General features: G+C 44.9%; 1 protein-coding gene across 1 annotated transcript; it reads right to left on the reverse strand.

Annotated features, from left to right (window-relative positions):
• Nucleotides 1–95: 95 nt before the first annotated feature.
• On the reverse strand, nucleotides 96–21,860 carry xkr4 (XK related 4; the record flags this gene model as incomplete). Its single annotated transcript, XM_084546219.1, has 4 exons — nucleotides 96–813; nucleotides 1,228–1,582; nucleotides 2,781–2,980; nucleotides 21,172–21,860. 4 exons carry the CDS (start codon nucleotides 21,858–21,860, stop codon nucleotides 213–215), a joined length of 1,845 nt encoding a protein of 614 aa, XP_084402345.1. The 3' UTR covers nucleotides 96–212.
• Nucleotides 21,861–22,999: the final 1,139 nt, after the last annotated feature.

Genomic DNA, 22,999 nt, shown 5'->3' on the forward strand with positions numbered 1-22,999 from the left:
CTTGCCAAACCAGTCACTACGGAAGGTCCTGAATTTTCTTGGGTGGGCACTGATGCTGTGGAAGAGGAAAATAAAAAAGGGGAATGACACATGAAAAGAGGGATTATTGGTATTAACAAATTCATTTTGACACTGTCCCTGTTGCTATCTATGTCATAGCAAGGCGACACCCAATGAAGCACTCCTGTATGGATTCTGAGAGCAGGATGATCTTATAACGTGGTCTCATACTCCAGCCGCTCCTGCACCTGAGAGTCATCTTTGTACTGCAACCGGGGAGGAGTAAGGGAGCAGTCTATGGCCAAGATTGCTTTGCGTATACTGCGGTCAAGAACATGGCGCTCCCAGGCTGGGTAGCGATTCCTACAAAGATCGATTTTGATAACGGTCTCTTCTAAGCGTGGAGCACGAGACGATGGCGTGGATGGCACTGTAGGGCGTACCTGAAATACAGGCATGCAGCTGTCACGCTCAGAATACTTTCCCATGTCACGTTCGAGGGTTGTGGTGGCTCCTCGGTTGGAGCGCAGTGAGTTAGTGGCACCTTCAGATGGCAGTGTGGAAAACTGAGCAGTAGGGTCCAGGTCAAGGCCTTGGCTGCTTGGTGAGTGGCCAAAGCGGGGGCCATTGGGATGGAAAAAGGCGTAGTACATGAGCATGAAAACCACACCAGTGAGGAAACTACTGAAAATAACACAGAGTGCTGGCACTGCAAAGGCATCAGTGGCGTGGGGTGATCGGTAGAGATACCACAACACACTGAGAGCAGAATTCTCCGCCAGGATAACCAGGTAATAGATAAAAAGGCGGCACCTGCACAAATGCAAGAGATGTGATAAAAAGAAATTAGTCAGATTATCATTAATTGTTGAAGGTGAGTAAATGTAGTGCAAAAAAACGCATGAAAGGCAGTATGTTGCTTGGGTATGTTTCACAGGATATAGCACTTTTGTCTCTTTTTGAAATTTTTAGAAAGTTTCTTTGGTGAATGTTGTGGTGTGCTTCTGTATATTTGAGGATAGGACCATTGGACTGCGTAGCATGTATTTTCCATACTTAACTAAAAAAGAAATTTTCACATCAAGTTAAAAACTCAACTCCACGAAGTTTTATTATGCATCATATTATCCCCTAATTCTTTCTAAGAACATTAGAAATCTCTTTGTTTTGATGTGGCACACAGTAAGACCCTCATAACATCACATTGAATGAGTTGAGTGTCCTCACCTTGTCCGCCCTTCCTTGACGTTGAACCACGAAAATATGTAGATTATACCCACAACCATATCAAACACAATCTCCTCCCACTTGGTGATGCAGAAATCTGTCTCACAGTGGACAATCCAGAAGGTCATGATGCACCAGTGCAGGACGATGAAGATGCCAAAGTAGAGTTGGAACACAGAGGCAAACAGTGCAAAGGTGATGACTCTGGCTGCTATAGTGAAAAAGTGCCAGCAGAACTGGATGATGACTGCCAGGTAGCTGATGGGCTTCTTGTCATCTCGAGATTCTCGCAAGGCCTTCTGATAGGAGGCGAGGGCCCAGGCCAGAGATACTAGGGAGGCTGCAGCTGTCATACCTACAATAGACAAATATTTTGGACGCACACATCATATGGGAAGGGAAAATCTCTGTGTAGCAAGTTCATAGAATATTTCAGAATGCTTTTACCCAAGATTATCAGACAAAGACTGAAACCGGGGGAAATGTTTATCTAAAGAATAATGTAACAAACACTTGGAAATGGAATGTGAAAAAAATACAGGCTTCATTGAAAACTCTTGAGTCCTTTATAGCTCAGGCTGCTCTATTTTACCATTCTTTTTATTCAACTTGGAGCATCATTTCTTTTTCTGTATTTTCATTTGGTTATCTTTATATTTATATTCATTAAGTTAATCTTCATTAAAAAGGAACATGGTGTGATTTGATAATAGTGAAATACACTAATTAATGGTCATACATAATAACAGTTTACAACACTTTGCTGCTGTTGGAGAACCTCATTGATACAACACAGACAGCGGCTGAAAGATTAGAGTAGATACAAACAATGCAAAACTGGGATGTTGACATTTCTTTATGGCCAACTGAGGGAACTGAATTTAGACTGCTCATACACTCCTTGTTTTAGAATAACAAATCTGATGAGAAGAAATGCATGAATATTTCTTTATTTCTGTAGTTTCAGATATGAATTGACACAAAGTATAATGTATCATCATTTCTGACCAATTTGATAGCATTTTCAGTTAATACAGAGCTGTACTTCTACATCAATCTGTATTTTCCCTTAGACGTAACAGAGATGCAGAGAAAAGCAGCATAATTTCAAGGACATCTACACTATTATAGTATCCATCAGCTCAGTAGCTTGATAGCTACAAATTGTTCACCTGAGGCTACCGCATTATCACAGAAAGGGAAAAAGAATACAATAGCTATCTTATCAGGTATTTGAACAAAAAAAAAAAATCACTTCTTAACTGAAGCTTTTTCAATGTTTTTACACTGGACCATGTCTTCCATGGACTGACATTGATGATGCATGCTATTGCTATTTGAGTATTTTATAAAAATGATTATAGGAATAGACACTATGTTCACATAAGATCTGTAACTTTGAAGAACAGAATCAAATTTCTGGTATAAGGATAGTAAAACATATTGTTTGTGTTGAGATTTTGCTTGCTTAAGTTATAAAATTGATGAAGACCAAGTCATACAGTTATATTCTGTGATTACACGGTTGTAGCAGCGGTGTTTGTGCATGTTACCTTGCACAGCCTGGAGCTTGTGTGTCTGTATGATGATGCACAGTTGCAGTACCAACTGTGGAGCACTTTCTAGAAACGTGGCCAGTAGATGCAACATGCTCACATCTGCAAACTCATAGACCATCCTCCAGTAGTAACGCCAACGGTCTGTCTCAGCACTTTGACGACTCTGAACTCCCAGGTAAATGGTATGGAAATACCTGGAGGAAACAGAGGAAAAATATCATGCTGCAGCACCCACTAAGCAGGATACAACATTTTAGCACTGTGACATAGAATGGGTCAACAAAACGAAGTAAGATAAAAATCAGAATTCAAAGGGCTAATATGCTTGCCTGCTCAGCAGTAAATCAGCACGAGAAATATCTCGGAAAAGAAGCGATACTTATGTCAGCCCGGGTACACACAAAACACATATCAACAAAATACTAATCAATAATAATCTATATTATACATGCAATGCTTTTATAAGCAGTGGCAGTGCTATACGTTTAACATACAGTACTCTATGTCAATGTACAGCTGTGTTGGCAGTATCTGAAGTATCAGTTTCTGAAAAGTTGGGGTTGCATCCTGTGGTTCAGACCAGTTGAAACAGTCAGTTTGTGTGATTAAAGACAAGGCCGTGGCTAGGATGCTTAGTTGGCTGAATGGCGTGGAAGATGAGGAGAAGTGAGGAGAAGATCCTACAGCAATGCTATACACTTGTCCCAGTATACTTATGTAGTTCCTGTCTGTTTTGGAGGAAATCATAGTTTTTAATATTTGGCTTATCCTTTCTACTATGTTGATTTTTCAATTGTAGGCTAAGGTCCTTTTTGTTTCAAGCTCCTTATTCCACAGGGGCTTTGAAAAGGGAGGAGATAAACTAACCTCCCTGGTCCAGCAGGATAATTGAGGAATGCCCATTTCATCATCGACAACTCAACGCCTTTCAGAGCACAGCAATCTGCAGTACAGAGAAAAGTGTAAAGCTGCAGCTTTTAAAAATTTCCTCGATATGGTTTCTGCTGTTCCTCTTCATAGGGGATGTAATTGCACTCAACAAGAATGCAGTATCATGTAACCGAAACTGAAATTTATTTGGATGAATCATCTTGTTATTTCCACATGTAACAGCTCACCATAATCTGTATTCTTGATTCTTGTCTGCCTATCTCTCTCACATGCACAGGATTTTAGTTAACGCATTTGGTTTGCCACATGCCATTTATATCTTTTCCATTCTACATTTACATTGACTAATTTACATTTCCACTGACTGCTGCTGCGGAGAGGGTGAGCAGCACCAAGTTCCTGGGGGTACACATCTCAGAAGACCTTTCCTGGACTAACAACACAACATCAAGAGGGCTCAAAAACGCCTCTACTTTCTACTGCCTCCTGCCGAAAGACCCTGCAACGCGTAGTCAACACATCTAGCAAGATCATCGGTGCCCCTCTGCCCTCCCTCACAACCATCAGCATTGCCAGTGACCCTTCCTAGCTCTTACATCCCCTCTTCAGTCTCCTGCCATCAGGGAAAAGGTAGCCTGACAGAGACAAAGGGACCGAGACAGTTTTCAAGTTCTTCCTAGACTCTTCTTTCTAGTTTACTACTTGCTTCTTTTTTGTGCATTTTAGTTCATTCTCTTTTTATTCTTAGCACTTTTTCTAGTATGTTATAGTTTAATATTAGTCTGCACTGCATTTTGCTTCCATGTAGCAGTTTAACATTTTCACTTATTTATCACTTTTGTTGGTAACCAACCACCCAGTTTTCCTTTGTTCAAGGTTTTCGTCTCGTCTCGTCTTGTCTTCATCCGCTTATCTGGGTCCGGGTTGCGGAGGCAGCAGCTTCAGCAGGGAAGCCCAGACAGCCTTCTCCCCAGCCACGTCAGCCAGCTCCTCCAGAGGGACCCCCAGGCGTTGCCAGGCCAGACGAGAGATATAATCCCTCCATCGTGTCCTGGGTTCGGCCCCAAGGTCTCCTTCCGGTGGGACATGCCCGAAACACCTCTCCCGGGAGGCGTCCGGGAGGCATCCTTACCAGATTCACAATCTTCTTCTTTCGGTCATTACCCAAAGTTCATGACCATAGGTGAGGATTGGAACGCAGATCTACCGGTAAATTGAGAGCTTCCGCCGATCCGCCTGTCGATCTCCCGCTCCCTCCTACCCTCACTCGTGAACAAGACCCCGAAATACTTGAACTCCTCCACTTGAGGCAGGACCTCCTCCCCGACCCGGAGTGGGCAATCCACTCTTTTCCGACTGAGGACCATGGCCTCAGACTTGGAGGTGCTGATCTTCATCCCATCCGCTTCACACTCGGCTGCGAACCACCCCAGCAAGAGCTGGAGGTCGTTGTTCGATGAAGCTAAGAGGACCACGTCATCCGCAAAAAGCAGGGACGAGATCCTCCGATCACCGAACCCGACACCCTCCCCCACCCGGCTGCGCCTAGAAATTCTGTCCATAAAAGTTATGAACAGAACCAGTGACAAAGGGCAGCCCTGGTGGAGTCCAACCCTCACTGGGAACAGGTCCGACTTACTACCGGCTACACGGACCACACTCGCACTCCTTTGGTACAGGGACTGAATGGCCCTTAGTAAGGGGCCATCCACCCCATACTCCTGGAGTACCCCCCACAGGATGCTCCTGGGGACATGGTCATAAGCCTTCTCCAGATCCACAAAGGGGCACATGGGGACTGGTTGGGAAAACTCCCATTTCCCCTCCAGCACCCTAGTGAGGGTAAAGAGCTGGTCCATGGTTCTACGTCCGGGACGAAAACCGCATTGTTCCTCCTCGATCTGAGGTTCAACAATCGACCGGACCCTCTTTTCCAGCACCCTGGCCTAGACCTTGCCGGGGAGGCTGGTGAGTGTGATCCCCCTATAGTTAGAGCACACCCTCTGGTCCCCTTTTTTAAAGATGGGGACCACCACCCCGGTCTGCCAATCCAGAGGTACTGCCCCTGATGTCCACGCAATGTTGCAGAGATGTGTTAGCCGGTCCCCGCTCGGGTTCAGATCAGGCAGGCCGTTCCTCCCAATCAAGCCCCTCCAGGTCACGCTGTCATTGCCCACATGAGCGTTGAAGTCTCGCAGCAGGACAATGGAGTCCCCAGTCGGGGCGCCATCCAGCGTCTGTCCTAGGGCCTCCAAAAAGGGCGGGTACTCTGAACTGCTGTTCGGCGCATATGCGCAGACAACAGTCAGGACCCGTTCCCCGACCCGAAGGCGCAGGGAAGCAACCCTTTCGTCCACCAGGGAGAACCCCAACGTACAGGCAGATAGTCCAGGGGCAAGCAAAAAGCCCACCCCGGCCTTCCGCCTCTCACCTGGAGCAACTCCAGCAAAGAAGAGAATCCAACCCCTCTCAAGGACTTGGGTTCCAGACCCGACGCTATGTGTTGAGGTGAGGCCCACTATATTTAGTCGATAGTGCTCAATCTCTTCCACAAGCTCCGGCTCCTTCCCCGCCAGAGAGGTGACATTCCATGTCCCAAAAGCCAACTTCCATAACCGAGGATCAGACCGCCAACTCCCCCGCCTTGGTCAGCTGCCCGATCCACAATGCACCAGACCCTTCATGCTCCTCGTGCTGGTGGTGGGCCTACAGGGAGGCGAGCCCATGTCTCCCGTTCGGGCTGGGCCTGGCCGGACCCCATGGGCAAAGGCCCAGCCACCGGGTTTTGGAAAGCGTCTTGAGACGATTTGTATTGTTATTGACGCTATATAAAAAAATATATATATATATATATTGAATTGAATTGAACTGAACTGAACTGAATTGAATTGAACTGAACTGAACTGAACTGAACTGAATTGAATTGAATTGGTCTGACAACGCTCCCTAAGAGAGCGACACAGTACCAACCCAATAGTACAGTTGTTGTTTTGAAAAGAATCTAGCCTGTAGCTACTTTCAGGTAGGTAAAAGCATTTAACAAGAAGCTGATGCAGTGTTTAGATGTTTGAGTCACCTGGCCTGTGTAGCTCCATATCTGTTGTCTCAAGGTTTCTTCCTGTTAAAAGGGAGTTTTTCCTTGCCACCGTCGCCTTCAGGCTTGCTCTGGGGGTTTCAGGCTGGGTTTTGTAAAGCGTCTTGAGACAATTTGTATTGTTATTGATGCTATATACACTATATTACCAAAAGTATTCGCTCACCCATTCAAATGATCAGAATCAGGTGTTCTAATCACTTGGCCTGGCCCCAGGTGTATAAATTCAAGCACTCAGGCATGCAGACTGTGAAACAAGACATTTGTGAAAGAATGGGCCGCTCTCAGGAGCTCAGTGAATTCCAGCGTGGAACTGTCATAGGATGCCACTTGTGCAACAAATCCAGTCGTGAAATTTCCTCGCTCCTAAATATTCCACAGTCAACTGTCAGCTCTATTATAACAAAATGGAAGCGTTTGGGAAAAACAGCAACTCAGCCACGAAGTGGTAGGCCACGTAAAGTGACGGAGAGGGGTCAGCGGATGCTGAAGCGCATAGTGCAAAGAGGTCGCCGACTTTCTGCACAGTCAATTGCTACAGAGCTACAAACTTCATGTGACCTTCAGATTAGCCCAAGTACAGTACGCAGAGAGCTTCATGGAATGGGTTTCCATGGCCGAGCAGCTGCAGCCAAGCCACACATCACCAAGTGCAATGCAAGGCGTCGGATGCAATGGTGTAAAGCACGCCGCCACTGGCCTCTAGAGCAGTGGAGACGCGTTCTCTGGAGTGATGAATCACGCTTTTCCATCTGGCAATCTGATGGACGAGTCTGGGTTTGGAGGTTGCCAGGAGAACGGTACATTTCAGATTGCATTGTGCCAACTGTGAAATTTGGTGGAGGAGGAATTATGGTATGGGGTTGTTTTTCAGGAGCTGGGCTTGGCCCCTTAGTTCCAGTGAAAGGAACATTGAATGCTTCAGGATACCAAAACATTTTGGACAATTCCATGCTCCCAACCTTGTGGGAACAGTTTGGAGCGGGCCCCTTCCTCTTCCAACATGACTGTGCACCAGTGCACAAAGCAAGGTCCATAAAGACGTGGATGACAGAGTCTGGTGTGGATGAACTTGACTGGCCTGCACAGAGTCCTGACCTGAACCCGATAGAACACCTTTGGGATGAATTAGAGCGGAGACTGAGAGCCAGGCCTTCTCGACCAACATCAGTGTGTGACCTCACCAATGCGCTTTTGGAAGAATGGTCAAAAATTCCTATAAACACTCTCCTCAACCTTGTGGACAGTCTTCCCAGAAGAGTTGAAGCTGTAATAGCTGCAAAAGGTGGACCGACATCATATTGAATTCTATGAGTTAGGAATGGGATGGCACTTCAGTTCATAGAATGAGTAAAGGCAGGTGAGCGAATACTTTTGGTAATATAGTGTATATATATATATATATATATAAATGAATTGAATTGAACTGAACTGAACTGAATTGAATTGAATTGAATTGAGGGCGGCACAGTGGCAAGGTGGTTAGCACTGATGCCTCACAGCAAGAAGGTCATCGGTTCGAATCCGGCTGGCCTTTCTGTGTGGAGTTTGCATGTTCTCCCTGTGTCTGCGTGGGTTCTCTCCAGGTACTCCGGCTTCCTCCCACCGTCCAAAGACATGCTCATTAGGTTAATTGGTGATTCTAAATTGGCCGTAGGTGTGAGTGTGAATGGTGGTCTGTCTCTGTGTTGGCCCTGCGATGGACTAGCAACCTGTCCAGGGTGTACCCCTGCCTCTCGCCCGATGACAGCTGGGATAGGCTCCCTGCGACCCTTAACAGGAATAAGCGGGTAATGAATGAATGAATTGAACTGAAATGAATTCATTTCATTATTATTAAGGCTTATTATTGTTATGTTAATGAATAAAGACTCCGGGAGAAAACGTGTACAATGTATGAATGTTTTCTAACATGTCTCCAGTGTCACACAACAAGGTTCCGGTTTGCAACTACCCCTGAACAACAGTTCCTATTACAGAACACCTCCCCTCTTTAAGTAAATATCTCCTCCTGATACTTAACAAGCAATGCATAACCCCTATACCTCTGTTGGCATATTTTTCCCAAACTCACATCTCATAACTGAACATTTACAGAATACTTTTGTTCTCTGCTACTTGACTCAGCAGTATCTCAAACATTCTGGAGGACGGGAAATTCTTCCTGAACTTGCCACATATGGTGTGTTAGTTGCGACTGCCTGTTTGTGATTGTCTCCACCACTGGTCCCGTTTGGTTGAATGTCAGTGTTACTTGGCTCTGCCATTGTGGTAACAGTCTTATCAGGAGGCAACTGAGGTTGTGATTGGTCCAGTGGGTGCAGGTGTTTCCTGTTCCTTCTGACCTGTCCTTCATCAGTGTGGATGATGTAGGATCTGGGTGTTGTTGCCTGTTGTACGACTGTTCCTTGTTTTTCATCTCCTGGAAGCCAAACATGTTGGCCAGACTGTAACAGAGACAGTGGACGGGCTCTGTAGCGCAGGTTGTAGCGGCGTCTCACATTCTCCTTTGCCCGCTGCTCCGTTTTTCTTAGTCCTTTAATGTTTGGCCATCAAGGGAATTGAGATAGCGGGAGCTGTGGTATGGTTGTGCGAATCTGTCTTCCCATGAGAAGTTGTGCAGGGGAGTAACCGCACTCCAGAGGTGTGGCTCGATATGTCATCAGAGCTTTTGCTTTCTCACCTCCTCCTTTCCACAGTCCTTTCACTGTTGCTACTGCTCGCTTTGCTTCCCTGTGGGTATCTTGGGCTGCTTGTAATGTGTGTAAAACCATACTCTGTGGAAAAGTCTCTGAACATTCGACAGCTGTACTGTGGTCCATTGCCAGACACAACAGTTTCAGGTATCCCATGGCAACCAAAAGCATCTTTCAGGGCAGCAATGACTGTGCTGGCAGTGGCGATGTGAAGAAGGGCAACTTCAATAAAGCGTGAGAAGTAATCCACTACTAGGAAATAAGTTCATTTCTCCCAGAAGAACAGATCTGTGCTCACTCTCTGCCAGGACCTCTCTTGTACTGGGGTGGTCAGCAGAGGCTCTCTGTGCTCTGCTCTCTGTCGTGAGCATGTGTTGCAGTTCACGACCAGCTGGTTGATGTGCACAGACAGTCCTGGCCACCAGACTGACTGGCGGGCTCTCGCTCTGCATTTGACTATCCCTTGAGATCCATCATGGAGGTCATTCAGGATTTCTTGTCTCATGCTGTGAGGAATGACAATCCTTTGGCCCCTGAGAAGCAGTTCTCCTGGCAGTGTGACCATCTCTCTCTCTGGCCAGTATGCTGCCAGCTCTGCTGGTAGGGCATATTTTTCCGGCCACTCTGTCTTGCAGTACCTGATCAGTTTTTCACACACGGGGTCTTGTCTTTGTTTTTTTTGTATAGTTTTTAATCTGACTTCTGTGGCGGGAAGGCTTTGTATTACTGCATCGACAAACACTTTAACCTCTGCCTCACTGTCTTTTTCGTCCTGTGTGGCCGTGTGTTTTACAGGTGCTCTCGATAAAGTGTCTGCTGTTATTAAGCACTTGCCTGGCACATGCACAATATCAAACGTGAACTTTATGAGTCTTAGTCGAAACCTCAGGACTCTGGGAGGGAGCTCATCTAGTGCCTTGGTACTCGGCAATGGCACTAGGGGCTTATGATCAGTCTCCAACTTGAATTTCAGTCCCTGCAGGTAAGGCGTCAATCTTTCACATTCCCAGGTCACAGCCAAAGCCTCTTTTTCGATCTGTGCATAATGTTTCTCTGCCTCAGACAAACCTCTGGAGATGAACATTATCGGTTTCCACGTTCCGTCTGTCTGTTGTTGGCTGAGGACGGCTCCTAGACCAAATGACGAGGCATCTGCTGACACACAAGTTTCTGCTGTGGGTGAGTATGGGACTAGCACCCGTGACTAGCTCAGTTCAGCTTTGAGTTTTTGAAACGCTTCTCTCTGTGGTGCTCCCCAGCACCATTCACTTTTTTCACTGAGCAGTTCTTTAATGGGTCGGGTGTATGATGCCAGGTGAGGCAAAAACTTGCTGAGGTAATTAGCCATCCCCATTACTCTCCTCACGCCATCAACTCCAGTCGGTTCAGGCATCTCCTTGATGGCTCTGACCTTTTCTGGATCGGGTGTCACTCCTTCCGCTGTGACACGGTGACCCACAAACATGATGCTGTCCTTAGCAAACTCACACTTGTCATTCAACGTGAGTCCCTCCTCTTTCAGTCTTTTAAGGACCTGATGCAGCCTCATGTTGTGTTGCTACACGTCCTCGCCATACACAACGATTCAATTCAATTCAATTCAATTCAATTTTATTTATATAGCATCAATAACAATACAAATCGTCTCAAGACGCTTTACAAAAACCCGGCCTGAAACCCCCATAGCAAGCCTGAAGGCGACGGTGGCAAGGAAAAACTCCCTTTTAACAAGAAGAAACCTTGAGCAGAACCCAGCGATGTTGTCTGCATGACACACCACTCCCTCGCACCCCTCCAACATCTGGGACATGCGACGCTGGAAGTGTTCTGGAGCTGATGAGATCCCAAATGGTAGGTGATTGAAGGCGTACCACCCAAATGGGGTGATGAAGGTAGTGAGGACCCAACTCTCTTCTGACAATGGAATCTGCCAGAAGCCGGAAGTAGCATCCAGCTTTGTAAACACTTTTGCTCCAGCCAGCATGGCTAGTGTTTGGTCTACTGCTGGAAGGATGTGTCTCCCTCTCCGCACCCATTTATTGAGATGTGTCAGGTCCACACACAGGCAGATTTTCCCGGGCTGGGCCTTTGGTGCCACCACCAAACCAGCGCACCATTGTGTGGGTTGAGTCACTTTTGAAATCACCCCCATGTCCTCCATCCGTTTCAGCTCGGCCTGCACTTTATCCCGCAGTGGTAGAGGCACACGACGTGGGGCTGACAGAGCGTATGGGATAGCACCTGGCTCCAGCTCCATTTTGTAAGACTCCTTTAATTTTCCCAGTCCAGTAAACACTGTAGGGTACTCAGCTCTAAAATCCTCTTGCTGGGCCTGAACTGTGTCGACTCGTTTTATTAGCTTAAGTGCTTTAATGGCAGGGAGTCCCAAAAGTGGCTTTGACAGTCCTTCAACAACATAAATGTATTGTTCAGTAATTTTCTTATTGGTACACAGTTCCCCTTTAAAGCATCCTTTAACTTCCAGCCTATGATTCCCTGGTCCATACAGCACCTTGTGTGGCTGCTGCAGTGTCCCGTGCTCTATGGTGGAATAGCTGCTGTTTGGAATGGCTGTAACACTTGCTTCTGTGTCCAATTTAAAAACAGTCTTCATTCCATTCAGGTTCAGCAACTCAGTCCACTCCTCCTCCTTATCAGAGCACATCTCACCCAGAAAAGCAAAATCCTCACTTTTACTCTCCTGCTGCGCCGCTATGATGTTGTGGACCCGGCCTGTTGATCTACATTTCTTTGCAAAGTGTCCCTTTTTGTGACAGCTCCTGCACTCTGCATCCCGGGCTGGACAGTCCGCCCAGAGGTGTCTTCTTGCGTTTCCACACCTGTCAGTTGTCTTAGTTTCACCTTTATCTTTAGATGTTTTTTGCCCTTTTGTGTGTTTTTTGTGTATTACTTCAACTTGTCCTGACGCTTGTTCCGTCACTCGTAACATAGGCTGCTGTTAGTTCACTGCTGCACTCTGTCTCGCTCTTGTCATGGCTTTTTCTAAAGTTAACTCAGCATCCAGCTGTAAACTTTCTGACAGCTTAGCATCTCTTATACCAACTACTATTCGGTCCCTTATTAGCTGCTCTCGCAGGGCCCCGAATTTACAGTGTTCAGCCAATGTATATCCTGCCGTTATAAAAGACTCGACACTCTCACCGGGTTCCTGGTACCATCGGTTGAAGCGTGCTCTTTCGAAGATAACGTTCCGCTTGCTGACGCAGTGTGCCATAAACACTCTCGAGACCGCATCGTACGACTTTTTCTGTTCCTCCGTGAGGGGCATTACCTTCAGGATGTCCTCAGCATCGTCACCGGCTGCATACATGAACGCATTTACTTGAAACTCTTGCGACTGCTTGTCCAGTCCCGACGCTATTCTGTAACGTTCAAAGTGCTTCATCCATCTCGGCTAGTCATTAGCACTGGAGAAGTCGAACTTGCCTGGCGGCGCTAGCTGTGCCGCTAACTGCGGCGCCGTCGTGCCTCCATCCATTATTATTTTTTTTTTTTCTAATTATTTTTTTTTCCACACATTTAGTTTGTTTCTCTATTCTCCTACTCCTTTCCGTTTGACTTCTGACACCATGTTATGTGAATGAATAAAGACTCCGGGAGAAAACGTGTACAATGCATGAACGTTTTCTAACATGTCTCCAGTGTCACACAACAAGGTTCCGGTTTGCAACAACCCCTCAACATTATCAAGCATTTTATTTATTTTTGCGTCGACTTTCAGGCCTGACGGTGCACTCAGAATTATAGCATATGTCATGTTTTGGATCGCCTTCAAATGTGGACAAGTAAACAAGTTAACAGTTTTTTAATTCTTCATGTTTAGTCTATCCCTTGTATATAACTCCCCTCATACATTACAAATTTGTGTTTCTATGTGTTCCTTTGATAAAGAGTAAGGAGGTTGCATAAATTGGCAGACAAGCACTGAAATTTATGTTTAAGCTGTGAAACAAACAACAAAAGAGGCAGAGACAGAAATAAAAAAAATGAATTCATGCCGCTACAAGTCGAAAGAGCAGACAAAGAGAACCCAGTTAAACAAATGAAATAGAAACATTATTGTGCTTTACAAAACCATTTCTAAAGAGTTGGAATCGAACAAATCCACAGTCAGACCAATTGTGAACAAATGGAGAGGATTTAAGATGACTGTTACCCTCTACAGGAGTGGAAAACCAACAAAAATTACTTAAAAGACGCATGATAGTCTGAGAGGTCACAAAGGATCCCAGGGTAACTTGTAAGCCTCTCTTACATTGGCTAATGTTAATGTTCATGAATCCACCATCAGGAGAACACTGAACAACCATAGTGTGCATGGCAGAGTGGCAAGGACAATGCCACTGCTCTCCAAAAAGAACATTTCTGCACATCTACAGTTTTCTGAACATCATGTGGACAAGACTATTGGGAAAATGTTTTGTGGACAGATGAGACCAAAGTAGAATTACTTCATTTAAATGAAATACAGATGAGACCAAAGTAGAATTACTTCATTTAAATGAAATGCTCATATATGGATATTTAAAAACACTACATTCTAGCATCAGAACCTCATTACATCCAAGAAAAATGGGGGTGGTAATGTCTTTGTTTGGGACTGTTTCGCTGCATCTGGGCCAGGATGGCTTGTAATCATTGATGGACTGATGGATTCTGAATTATACCAGAGAATTCTAAAAGAAAATGTTGCTGAAATGAGCAGAATCTTAAGTGAAACTGGGTCAGGCAGACAATGACCCCAAGCACACAAGTCGTTCTACTAAGGAATGGTTGAAGAATAACAAAATGAACGTTTGGGACTGGCCAACTCAAAGTCCTGAACTTAATCCAACAGAAATGTTGTGGAAGGAACTGAAGCAAGCAGTTAATGTCAAGAAACTCATCAACATTTCTGAACTGAAGTGGTTCTGTACTGAGGATTGGACTAAAATTACTCCCAGCCGCTAGGGGTTGTACCGACTAGTCGCCTTTACTGCTGTGCCGTGACGCTTTAATCAGCAAGTCGACTAGTCACCATTCACGTGACACCTCCAAGAAGACAGATGAGGAGCCCCGTGGGTAGGGCTGTAATGGTATATTCGCCGCGCGGTGTCCCGGCCGGTACAGGCGTCACGGTACGGGCGTCACGGTACGGGCGTCACGGTTCGGTGCACGCACTCATACAGCGAATACGTCTGAGTGAGTAGCCTATTAAAAAAAAGAAAAAGTTGAGTCCTCACTTCAATCCAGGTGGCAGTGATGAGAGTAAAAGCTGCCAGCTAACGCCTACAGAAGAAGAAAAACAGACGAAGAAGAAAACTAAAGGAGCACGTGGAGCATAGATGTACTAAGAGAGGTGTGAAGTTGGAAGAGCCGCCAGCTTCATTTAAATCACCAGTGTGGGAACGCTTCGGTTTCCCGGTGCAGTGCAACATAATGGCAATTGCACGCGAGTGGTGTATTGGACAAAGACTGTCTGCCGACAGTACGTCACTGGAATATGGAACACTGGAGATTTTCAGTTTTGGTACTATTTGAAATATTTGTTTGACAACATTGCTAATGTGAGAGTATGTTCACTGATTACATTTTACTTTGTAATACAACATTGGAAATGTTGGTTTCTTATAATGAAATTACCAAAGTTGCCAGTTGCTACCTGCTACCTTACCTCAGTTTATCCCAAGAAATTGTGCTTTTTCTTTTCCTCTGAATGAACAAAATGAATGAATGGCGTGAGAACCCTCCTAATGCCTTTGTTTTATGTTTTATTCAATTTTTTACTTTTATAACAGGAGGTGTTTTTTTGTTTTTTCAGTCAACTGGTGTCTGTTAAAAATAAATTAAACAAGCTAGTCTTATACATGCTTGAGTTTGTGTTGCTTTTTTCCCATTGTACCAAACCTGTACCGAAACGTGACCCCCACACCAAGGTACGTACTGAACCATGACTTGTGTGTACTGTTACACCCCTACCAGTGGGTCATTGCAACAAACTAGCAGCAGTGTGTGGAAATACTTGATGAATCCCATTCTACCGTGACATGCAGAATGTGTACGTCAGTCCTGATATACAATAAATGTACTACTGCAATGCATCACCTGAAAAGGCTTCCGCTACCGAAAATCCTATCAGTGGCAGTCAGTTAACTTCTTCACCAAACATCCTGCTGTAACGGAGAGAGGGAGGCTGCAAGTCAACAATCAGCAATTTGCTGGTGAATATCATTGTCTAAAGTTATTAGATCTTTAGCTGGTATACATGGAGAAGGCTTCAGGGATATAGCTCATTTTTTTTAATCCTGGCTACATTATATTATCTTACAACATGCTGTGAAGTACTATTAAATGCTATTGACGGTGCTGATTTATATAGGCTACACATATCAACCATTCTCTTTTTGATACTGGTCTATAGAATAGTCCAGAGAGACCAGAAGAAGGGCATTACAGGGACCAGTCAAGGTTATGAACAGTGCATTGAGAGCCCTTTGAAGACAACAACCCCCAAAGCACCTGGAAAGGCATTAAAATCATTATGGACTACAATATCAGACCTCACTTGGACAGTCCACTCCCTCAACACCTTTGCACACTTTGATATAAAAGAAAAGCTGAGTGACTCAAATGACCTTGTCCAAGAAGGAGCAGAGTCTACTCCTTCAGCACAACCATGTAAAATCCAGAAAAATAGATATCACTAAAGTAACAGTACCACATATGTTGTCAGGTGGTACCAGGCCAGCTGACAGTCTTGCCTGGGCCCAGGACGAGATAATCTTAGATGCCCCCCCCCCCCACTGTGACTCTCTCTCTCTCTCTCTCTCTCTCTCTCTCTCTCTCTCTCTCTCTCGCTCTTCTCTCACACCGGTAGTCTTACTCTGTCCCTCCGCTCCGGGACAGCGGGCCCCTCCCGCATCACTCTCTCTGTCACCTGACTGCAGCTGGATCTCTCTCCTCTCTGTCTCATCCTCTCTGACAGAGCTACCAAACTCAACTGTTTTCTGTCAAAGATAACGTGTTGTGTCAGGCTTTTATACAAGCTAATGGACTTTAACATTAGAGCTAGCCTGTTAGGTTACGTTACAAGGCTGGTAAACGTTGGCTGCGCTGTTTCTTACTTTGCTCTATAGTCCCAGCTTCACCGTCACCACCTTTTTTTTAAATATTTGTTAAGAAAATCTTTAAGGCCTCTATTTTCTTCTTCTTCTCTTCTCTTTTCTTTCCTTTTCTGGGCACCGGACTTGTGCTGACCGAACACTTTGAGCGTACTGAACTTCAAATCAAATGGCAACATCAAATTTTGATCAGTGGCCAAACCATTTTTGTGTTGACAACTATTTCAAGGACAATTAGGAAGAAAACAAATAAAAAGCTTTTGTGTAACTCAAATATTACATATTGCTTTCACAAATAGGCCTATTTTATTATTATTATTTTTTTTAATTATTCCATAATTTAATGTGGGCCCAGTTCTGGGCCCCCCTGTCTATCCTGGGCCCGGCACAGCAGACCCATTTGCCCCCCCCTATCGGCGGGCGTGGGTGGTACACTTGTCTACCATCATGTTTAACCTCTCTTTCCCACAGGGTGGCTCAGTAGGTAGAGTGGGTTGTCAGCGAACCAGAGGGTTAGTGGTTTGATTTGTAGTCCATGGAGCACATGCATCTTTTATTTACCCAGGTTTGTCCCTTTGAGATCAAAGATCTCTTTTACGAGGGTGAACCTGGCCAAAACTGGCAGCAGCACAGTTTCAACAGGAATAACATAGAAAACACAACATAGAATCACAGAGTTGCATAGCAAAGAAATGCTCAAATTAAAACATTTGTACACAGACAAACTGGGCTCAACAGAGTTCACCATCTTTTTAAACTTGTTCAGGGATACTAAATTTTGATGCTTAAGATTTGACTGTAAGTTTTACCATGAAAGAAAGACAGAAAACGGTCTTCCCTAATTCAGTTTGTAACTTAGGAACCACAATGCAGTATGTCCTTGGAACAGAGACTGTATTTTCAACATTTCAAGTTTAAAAGCAAACCCACATAAATAGAAATCATGAAAACCACTATGTAACTACAAGATCATTTACCTACAGGCTCTATTACTCACCTGTCTAAAATGTTCCTGTGCCCAGGACAACAACAGCTAACTGCCTCAACAACTATGGCCTTGTTGCATCCAAATGGGCAAACTCATGATTTATGTATCGTTTTCATTGCTTTAACATATATATATTAAAGCAATTTTAATATATATATTAAAGCAGCTTATGGACTTAAAACAGAGGTTGCAGTCTAGGACTTCATACAGCCTCGTCCCATCTGGAGCATCCAAATACTTTTCAATTATTCTACCAGCGTCGGAATACCTCCAGGACACAGAGAAAACATGAGAGTTCATCTTCAGAATGTACAGACCTCTTAAGATTTCTGAGAAACACCCACCACTTATTAAATTAGTCCAGCTTTAACCTCCTTGTACTGGTTATCGATTCGTTATATAAAATTATTTGAATGACATGCAATACTTTTGACACAAACAAACTGGATAGGGCTCAAAAATGCAGAACTATTGAATCATACTGTATGTCACACATTCAGTGGCATTTTCAGTGGCAGAGAGAAGGACCCTGGACAAACTGCTGTCCATACTGGACAACGCCCACCACCCTCTGCACAACACCTTCATCAGGCAGAGGAGTGTGTTCAGTGGCAGGCTGCTGTCTCAATCCTGCTCCACCAACAGACTGAAGAACTCTTTTGTCCCCCTGGCCATCAGGCTGTACAACAGCTCTCAGTGATGGCAGGAGACACAATAGACAATGGACAAATCTTTTGCACCTACTTACTGGACACTCTGTCATAACCATGTCTGTCTACCTCTGCTACATCTGGTGACTGTGATTTTCATTCATTTTTTTTCCCCCATTTGTAGCTCTCATATTTATATATAAAAAAAAAAAACAACCCTTCTACTTCTACTGGTCACTTTATATTTCTAACAGGTCACTTTATATTTATATTTTCTAACAGGTCACTTTATATTTTTAACATAGTTTATAGTTGTATAAACATTTTATTTCTAGTCACTTTCTATTTTTTATATAGCTTTTGTATTTTATGTTCAATGTTTGTAACTGCTACTGGATGCTTGAATTTCCCTCGGGATTAATAAAGTATCTATCTATCTATCTATCTATCTATCTATCTATCTATTCAGACGCTTTATATCTCTGGAGCTGCATCTGCCCATGTGTGATTTCTACCTAGTATTTTGTTTTGCTACAAATTATGTACAACCACTCCTCTGAGCTAATCTACTTTTGTTTCAGCCAGGCTTACGACATGGTCACTGCATACAATGTTGTAAGACTCAGATACATGAAGACTGCAGTTCTAGAGGACTAGCAAGTCCATCATAGGTAGTACTGAAGATACACTATATTACCAAAAGTATTCGCTCACCTGCCTTTACTCATTCTATGAACTGAAGTGCCATCCCATTCCTAACTCATAGAATTCAATATGATGTCGGTCCACCTTTTGCAGCTATTACAGCTTCAACTCTTCTGGGAAGACTGTCCACAAGGTTGAGGAGAGTGTTTATAGGAATTTTTGACCATTCTTCCAAAAGCGCATTGGTGAGGTCACACACTGATGTTGGTCGAGAAGGCCTGGCTCTCAGTCTCCGCTCTAATTCATCCCAAAGGTGTTCTATCGGGTTCAGGTCAGGACTCTGTGCAGGTCAGTCAAGTTCATCCACACCAGACTCTGTCATCCACGTCTTTATGGACCTTGCTTTGTGCACTGGTGCACAGTCATGTTGGAAGAGGAAGGGGCCCGCTCCAAACTGTTCCCACAAGGTTGGGAGCATGGAATTGTCCAAAATGTTTTGGTATCCTGAAGCATTCAATGTTCCTTTCACTGGAACTAAGGGGCCAAGCCCAGCTCCTGAAAAACAACCCCATACCATAATTCCTCCTCCACCAAATTTCACAGTTGGCACAATGCAATCTGAAATGTACCGTTCTCCTGGCAACCTCCAAACCCAGACTCGTCCATCAGATTGCCAGATGGAAAAGCGTGATTCATCACTCCAGAGAACGCGTCTCCACTGCTCTAGAGGCCAGTGGCGGCGTGCTTTACACCATTGCATCCGACGCCTTGCATTGCACTTGGTGATGTGTGGCTTGGCTGCAGCTGCTCGGCCATGGAAACCCATTCCATGAAGCTCTCTGCGTACTGTACTTGGGCTAATCTGAAGGTCACATGAAGTTTGTAGCTCTGTAGCAATTGACTGTGCAGAAAGTCGGCGACCTCTTTGCACTATGCGCTTCAGCATCCGCTGACCCCTCTCCGTCACTTTACGTGGCCTACCACTTCGTGGCTGAGTTGCTGTTTTTCCCAAACGCTTCCATTTTGTTATAATAGAGCTGACAGTTGACTGTGGAATATTTAGGAGCGAGGAAATTTCACGACTGGATTTGTTGCACAAGTGGCATCCTATGACAGTTCCACGCTGGAATTCACTGAGCTCCTGAGAGCGGCCCATTCTTTCACAAATGTCTTGTTTCACAGTCTGCATGCCTGAGTGCTTGAATTTATACACCTGGGGCCAGGCCAAGTGATTAGAACACCTGATTCTGATCATTTGAATGGGTGAGCGAATACTTTTGGTAATATAGTGTATATCATGTCACAACGAACTAACTCTACAAAGTTAAATGAAATAGCTGTGATGTCAGTACAGCTGCCTTGAAACAGTACTGTGTTTACAAGTAAAATCTTACTTAAGTATAGTGCTTTGTAACACTTGTCAAGTGTATTGAGAAAAAGCACCTTCAGTGTTGACAACAACAAACATTTTTCAAGAAATGCTAATGCAACTGAGAAAAACTGCTGCTTCACTGCCTTTCAGAGAGAGATTAAACCCTCCAAACAATTACGTCTATCTTGATCAGCTTCAACAAAACGCAACTTCACTGCTGCATGCTGTCCATATGTATGGTATACTATGTGCTACCTGCTGTCAAACCGCCAATGTATCTGTCTTGCATTGTGGTTAATTTAAATTCATTACTTGACATAGAAACTGTTTGGTCAGCCATGAGAGTTATTTCCAGTGGCACCAAAGGCGAGAATGTCCCCATCAACACCTTCAGATTCATATTCAGATTCAAAACAAGACACTTTTAAAGAAAGAAAGAAAGAAACAATAAAATAAAAATAAAAAAATATTAAAGAAATAGAACAATACATAAACTGTGCTATAAATGTTTGAAATTTTCCAAAAGTCCATGGAGGATGTAAACATGCCTATATGAATAAACCAATACCTACAGGGATTGTATATTAACATCTTATTCCAGAGGTAGTAGGATAATAAATAAAGGTGAGTGAAAAAGCCTGACAGGTGTGGACTAAGACCATTTGTTTCTAGGGCTGATGGAAGGTTCGTATTAAGTCTGTGTTATCATTCATGATGAATTGTTAAAGATAAGTAAATTTGACTAAAGGTGGTAGCTGGTGTAAGGGCTGGCGTCCTCCAGAGGCCAACACAGTGTCTACGCCTGTCCTCTGTTCATTCATTCGTTTATTCCACACTCACAAACACACACATACACACATAAATGAACACATCTACACATGACATCATTTCGGGCACCCCGAGGCCTCCATTCTAGCTACCATCTTACCTCCATATCTGGCCCAGCTGGAGGATGTGGATGACGGACTGGCCGAACCAGACGCACAAGGAGTAGTAGGCCGGTCGCTTCCTGCTCCTGCTCCCAATCGCCGTACTCGCGGCACTGTTGGTTGTGGTGTTCCTGCTGGCCGTCGACGCCTGTCTCTGCGGCGTGGCCGGGTGGTGTTGAGCAGTAACATCGCCGTGTGACGCTGAGCCGCTCAGCAGTTTATTCCCATCCATGTGAGAGCAGTCAGAATCGGCACCGTCCTCGGTGCTGAAGTCATGGACAAACCACCTGAAGCTAAACAGCTGCACCGAGAATGAACCCAGCACCACGAAGAAGAGCGTCAGGCCGAACCACCAGTAGTCGCGATGGAGGTAGTAGTCAACCGACAGCCACACGTCGGTGCCCACATCGGCCAGATACACAGCCACTGCTGCTACAATCCACAAACAGTCCCAAACAGTGTATTTCTGCTGCCCCATGCCCAGACGAAGGCACGTCGAGTTGGAGCCTCCACCGCCGCAGCACCGCGACTCTCCGTTGGCGAAGTCCCCGTCCCCAGTGCCCAAGCAGTCGGGCTGGCCTCCTGGGTGGAGCCCCTGCGCCGAGCCAGAGTGCTCCGAGTTCTGCAGGGGGGTGAAGGCCACGTCGCTCTTCTTCATCTTTAGGACCCCGTCCGATTTAGCCGCCATTAGGCAGTTAGAATCTTGAAATATCACTCAGTTATTTTTCCTCCTTACCTTCCCTCCCCTCCTCTTTTCCTCCACCCCTGACTCTCCGTCGACACCCTTCTGCTCTTCTCTCCTACACCTCCTCCTTTCTGATCAGGACCAGCTCCTTCACACTGCCGTCTGTTCATAATACAGAGCAAAGGCAAAAATCAAGCCCGGACGGAACCCCTTGCTTCCTCTTATAAGATAATCCATATCACGTTTTTATTGGTACAATCTTCGGTTGACGATCCGCTCGCTTCGTAAATCGCTTTCGGCTTTGTTTCTTCTAGCCTACCTGGAATGATTCCTTCCCGCCGATTATCACTCGTTGCACAGGAATAGTCTTGATGCCGTGGTTGGTTTTTGGGAAGGAGATGTGATCAAGAACGAGTGCAAAGAGGGAATGCTGCAGCCATCTGCTTCTTCCATGCCATAGACTAAAAACTATGACATCATCCCCCGCCCCTTCGGTCTCTCGGCTGTTTTCGTACTGTCTAAAGTCTGACACACAAAGTAAAGACGTTCATTAAAAACACAGAAGGAGAACTAATTGATGTATTTCTCAATCGGAAGAAACAGAATATACATTATATGAAAACCGAAAGCAGCCCGAAGTCCTACATGGTCGAGACTCGGTTTCAGAACCATGGACAGATCCACTTAGTGGTCCTACCACAGTTGTACAGTTTTAGTGCTGAAACAGTTCTTAGTCAAAAGCAACCAAGACAGCGTTTCATATTCATAACAGATTATTTGTCTTTCTCAAGGATGTCTCTCTCTCAACCATGCCTTTTACTGTTGACACAAAGAATTATGAAGCAGCGTCATACACCGATCAGCCACAACATTAAAACCACTGACAGGAGAAGTGAATAACATCTAGTGTCGATGAAAAATTGTGGCCCCCTCCATCATTTAGGTTGCCCATCCCTGGTGTAGATGTTACTTAGACATGTACCACGCACTTAAACCAGATCAGCCACCCCTACCCCATAGAGATGACGCTCCTTGATGGCAGCAGCCATCCCCAGCAGGATGCAACCTGACACAGGCATGCACATAAAAACAGTTTAGGAACAACTCAAAAGCAGCACGAGGTGTTGACCTAGCCTCCAAAT

This window comes from Chelon labrosus, assembly GCF_963514085.1.
Source record: "Chelon labrosus genome assembly, chromosome: 6".
Lineage (NCBI taxonomy): Eukaryota > Metazoa > Chordata > Actinopteri > Mugiliformes > Mugilidae > Chelon > Chelon labrosus.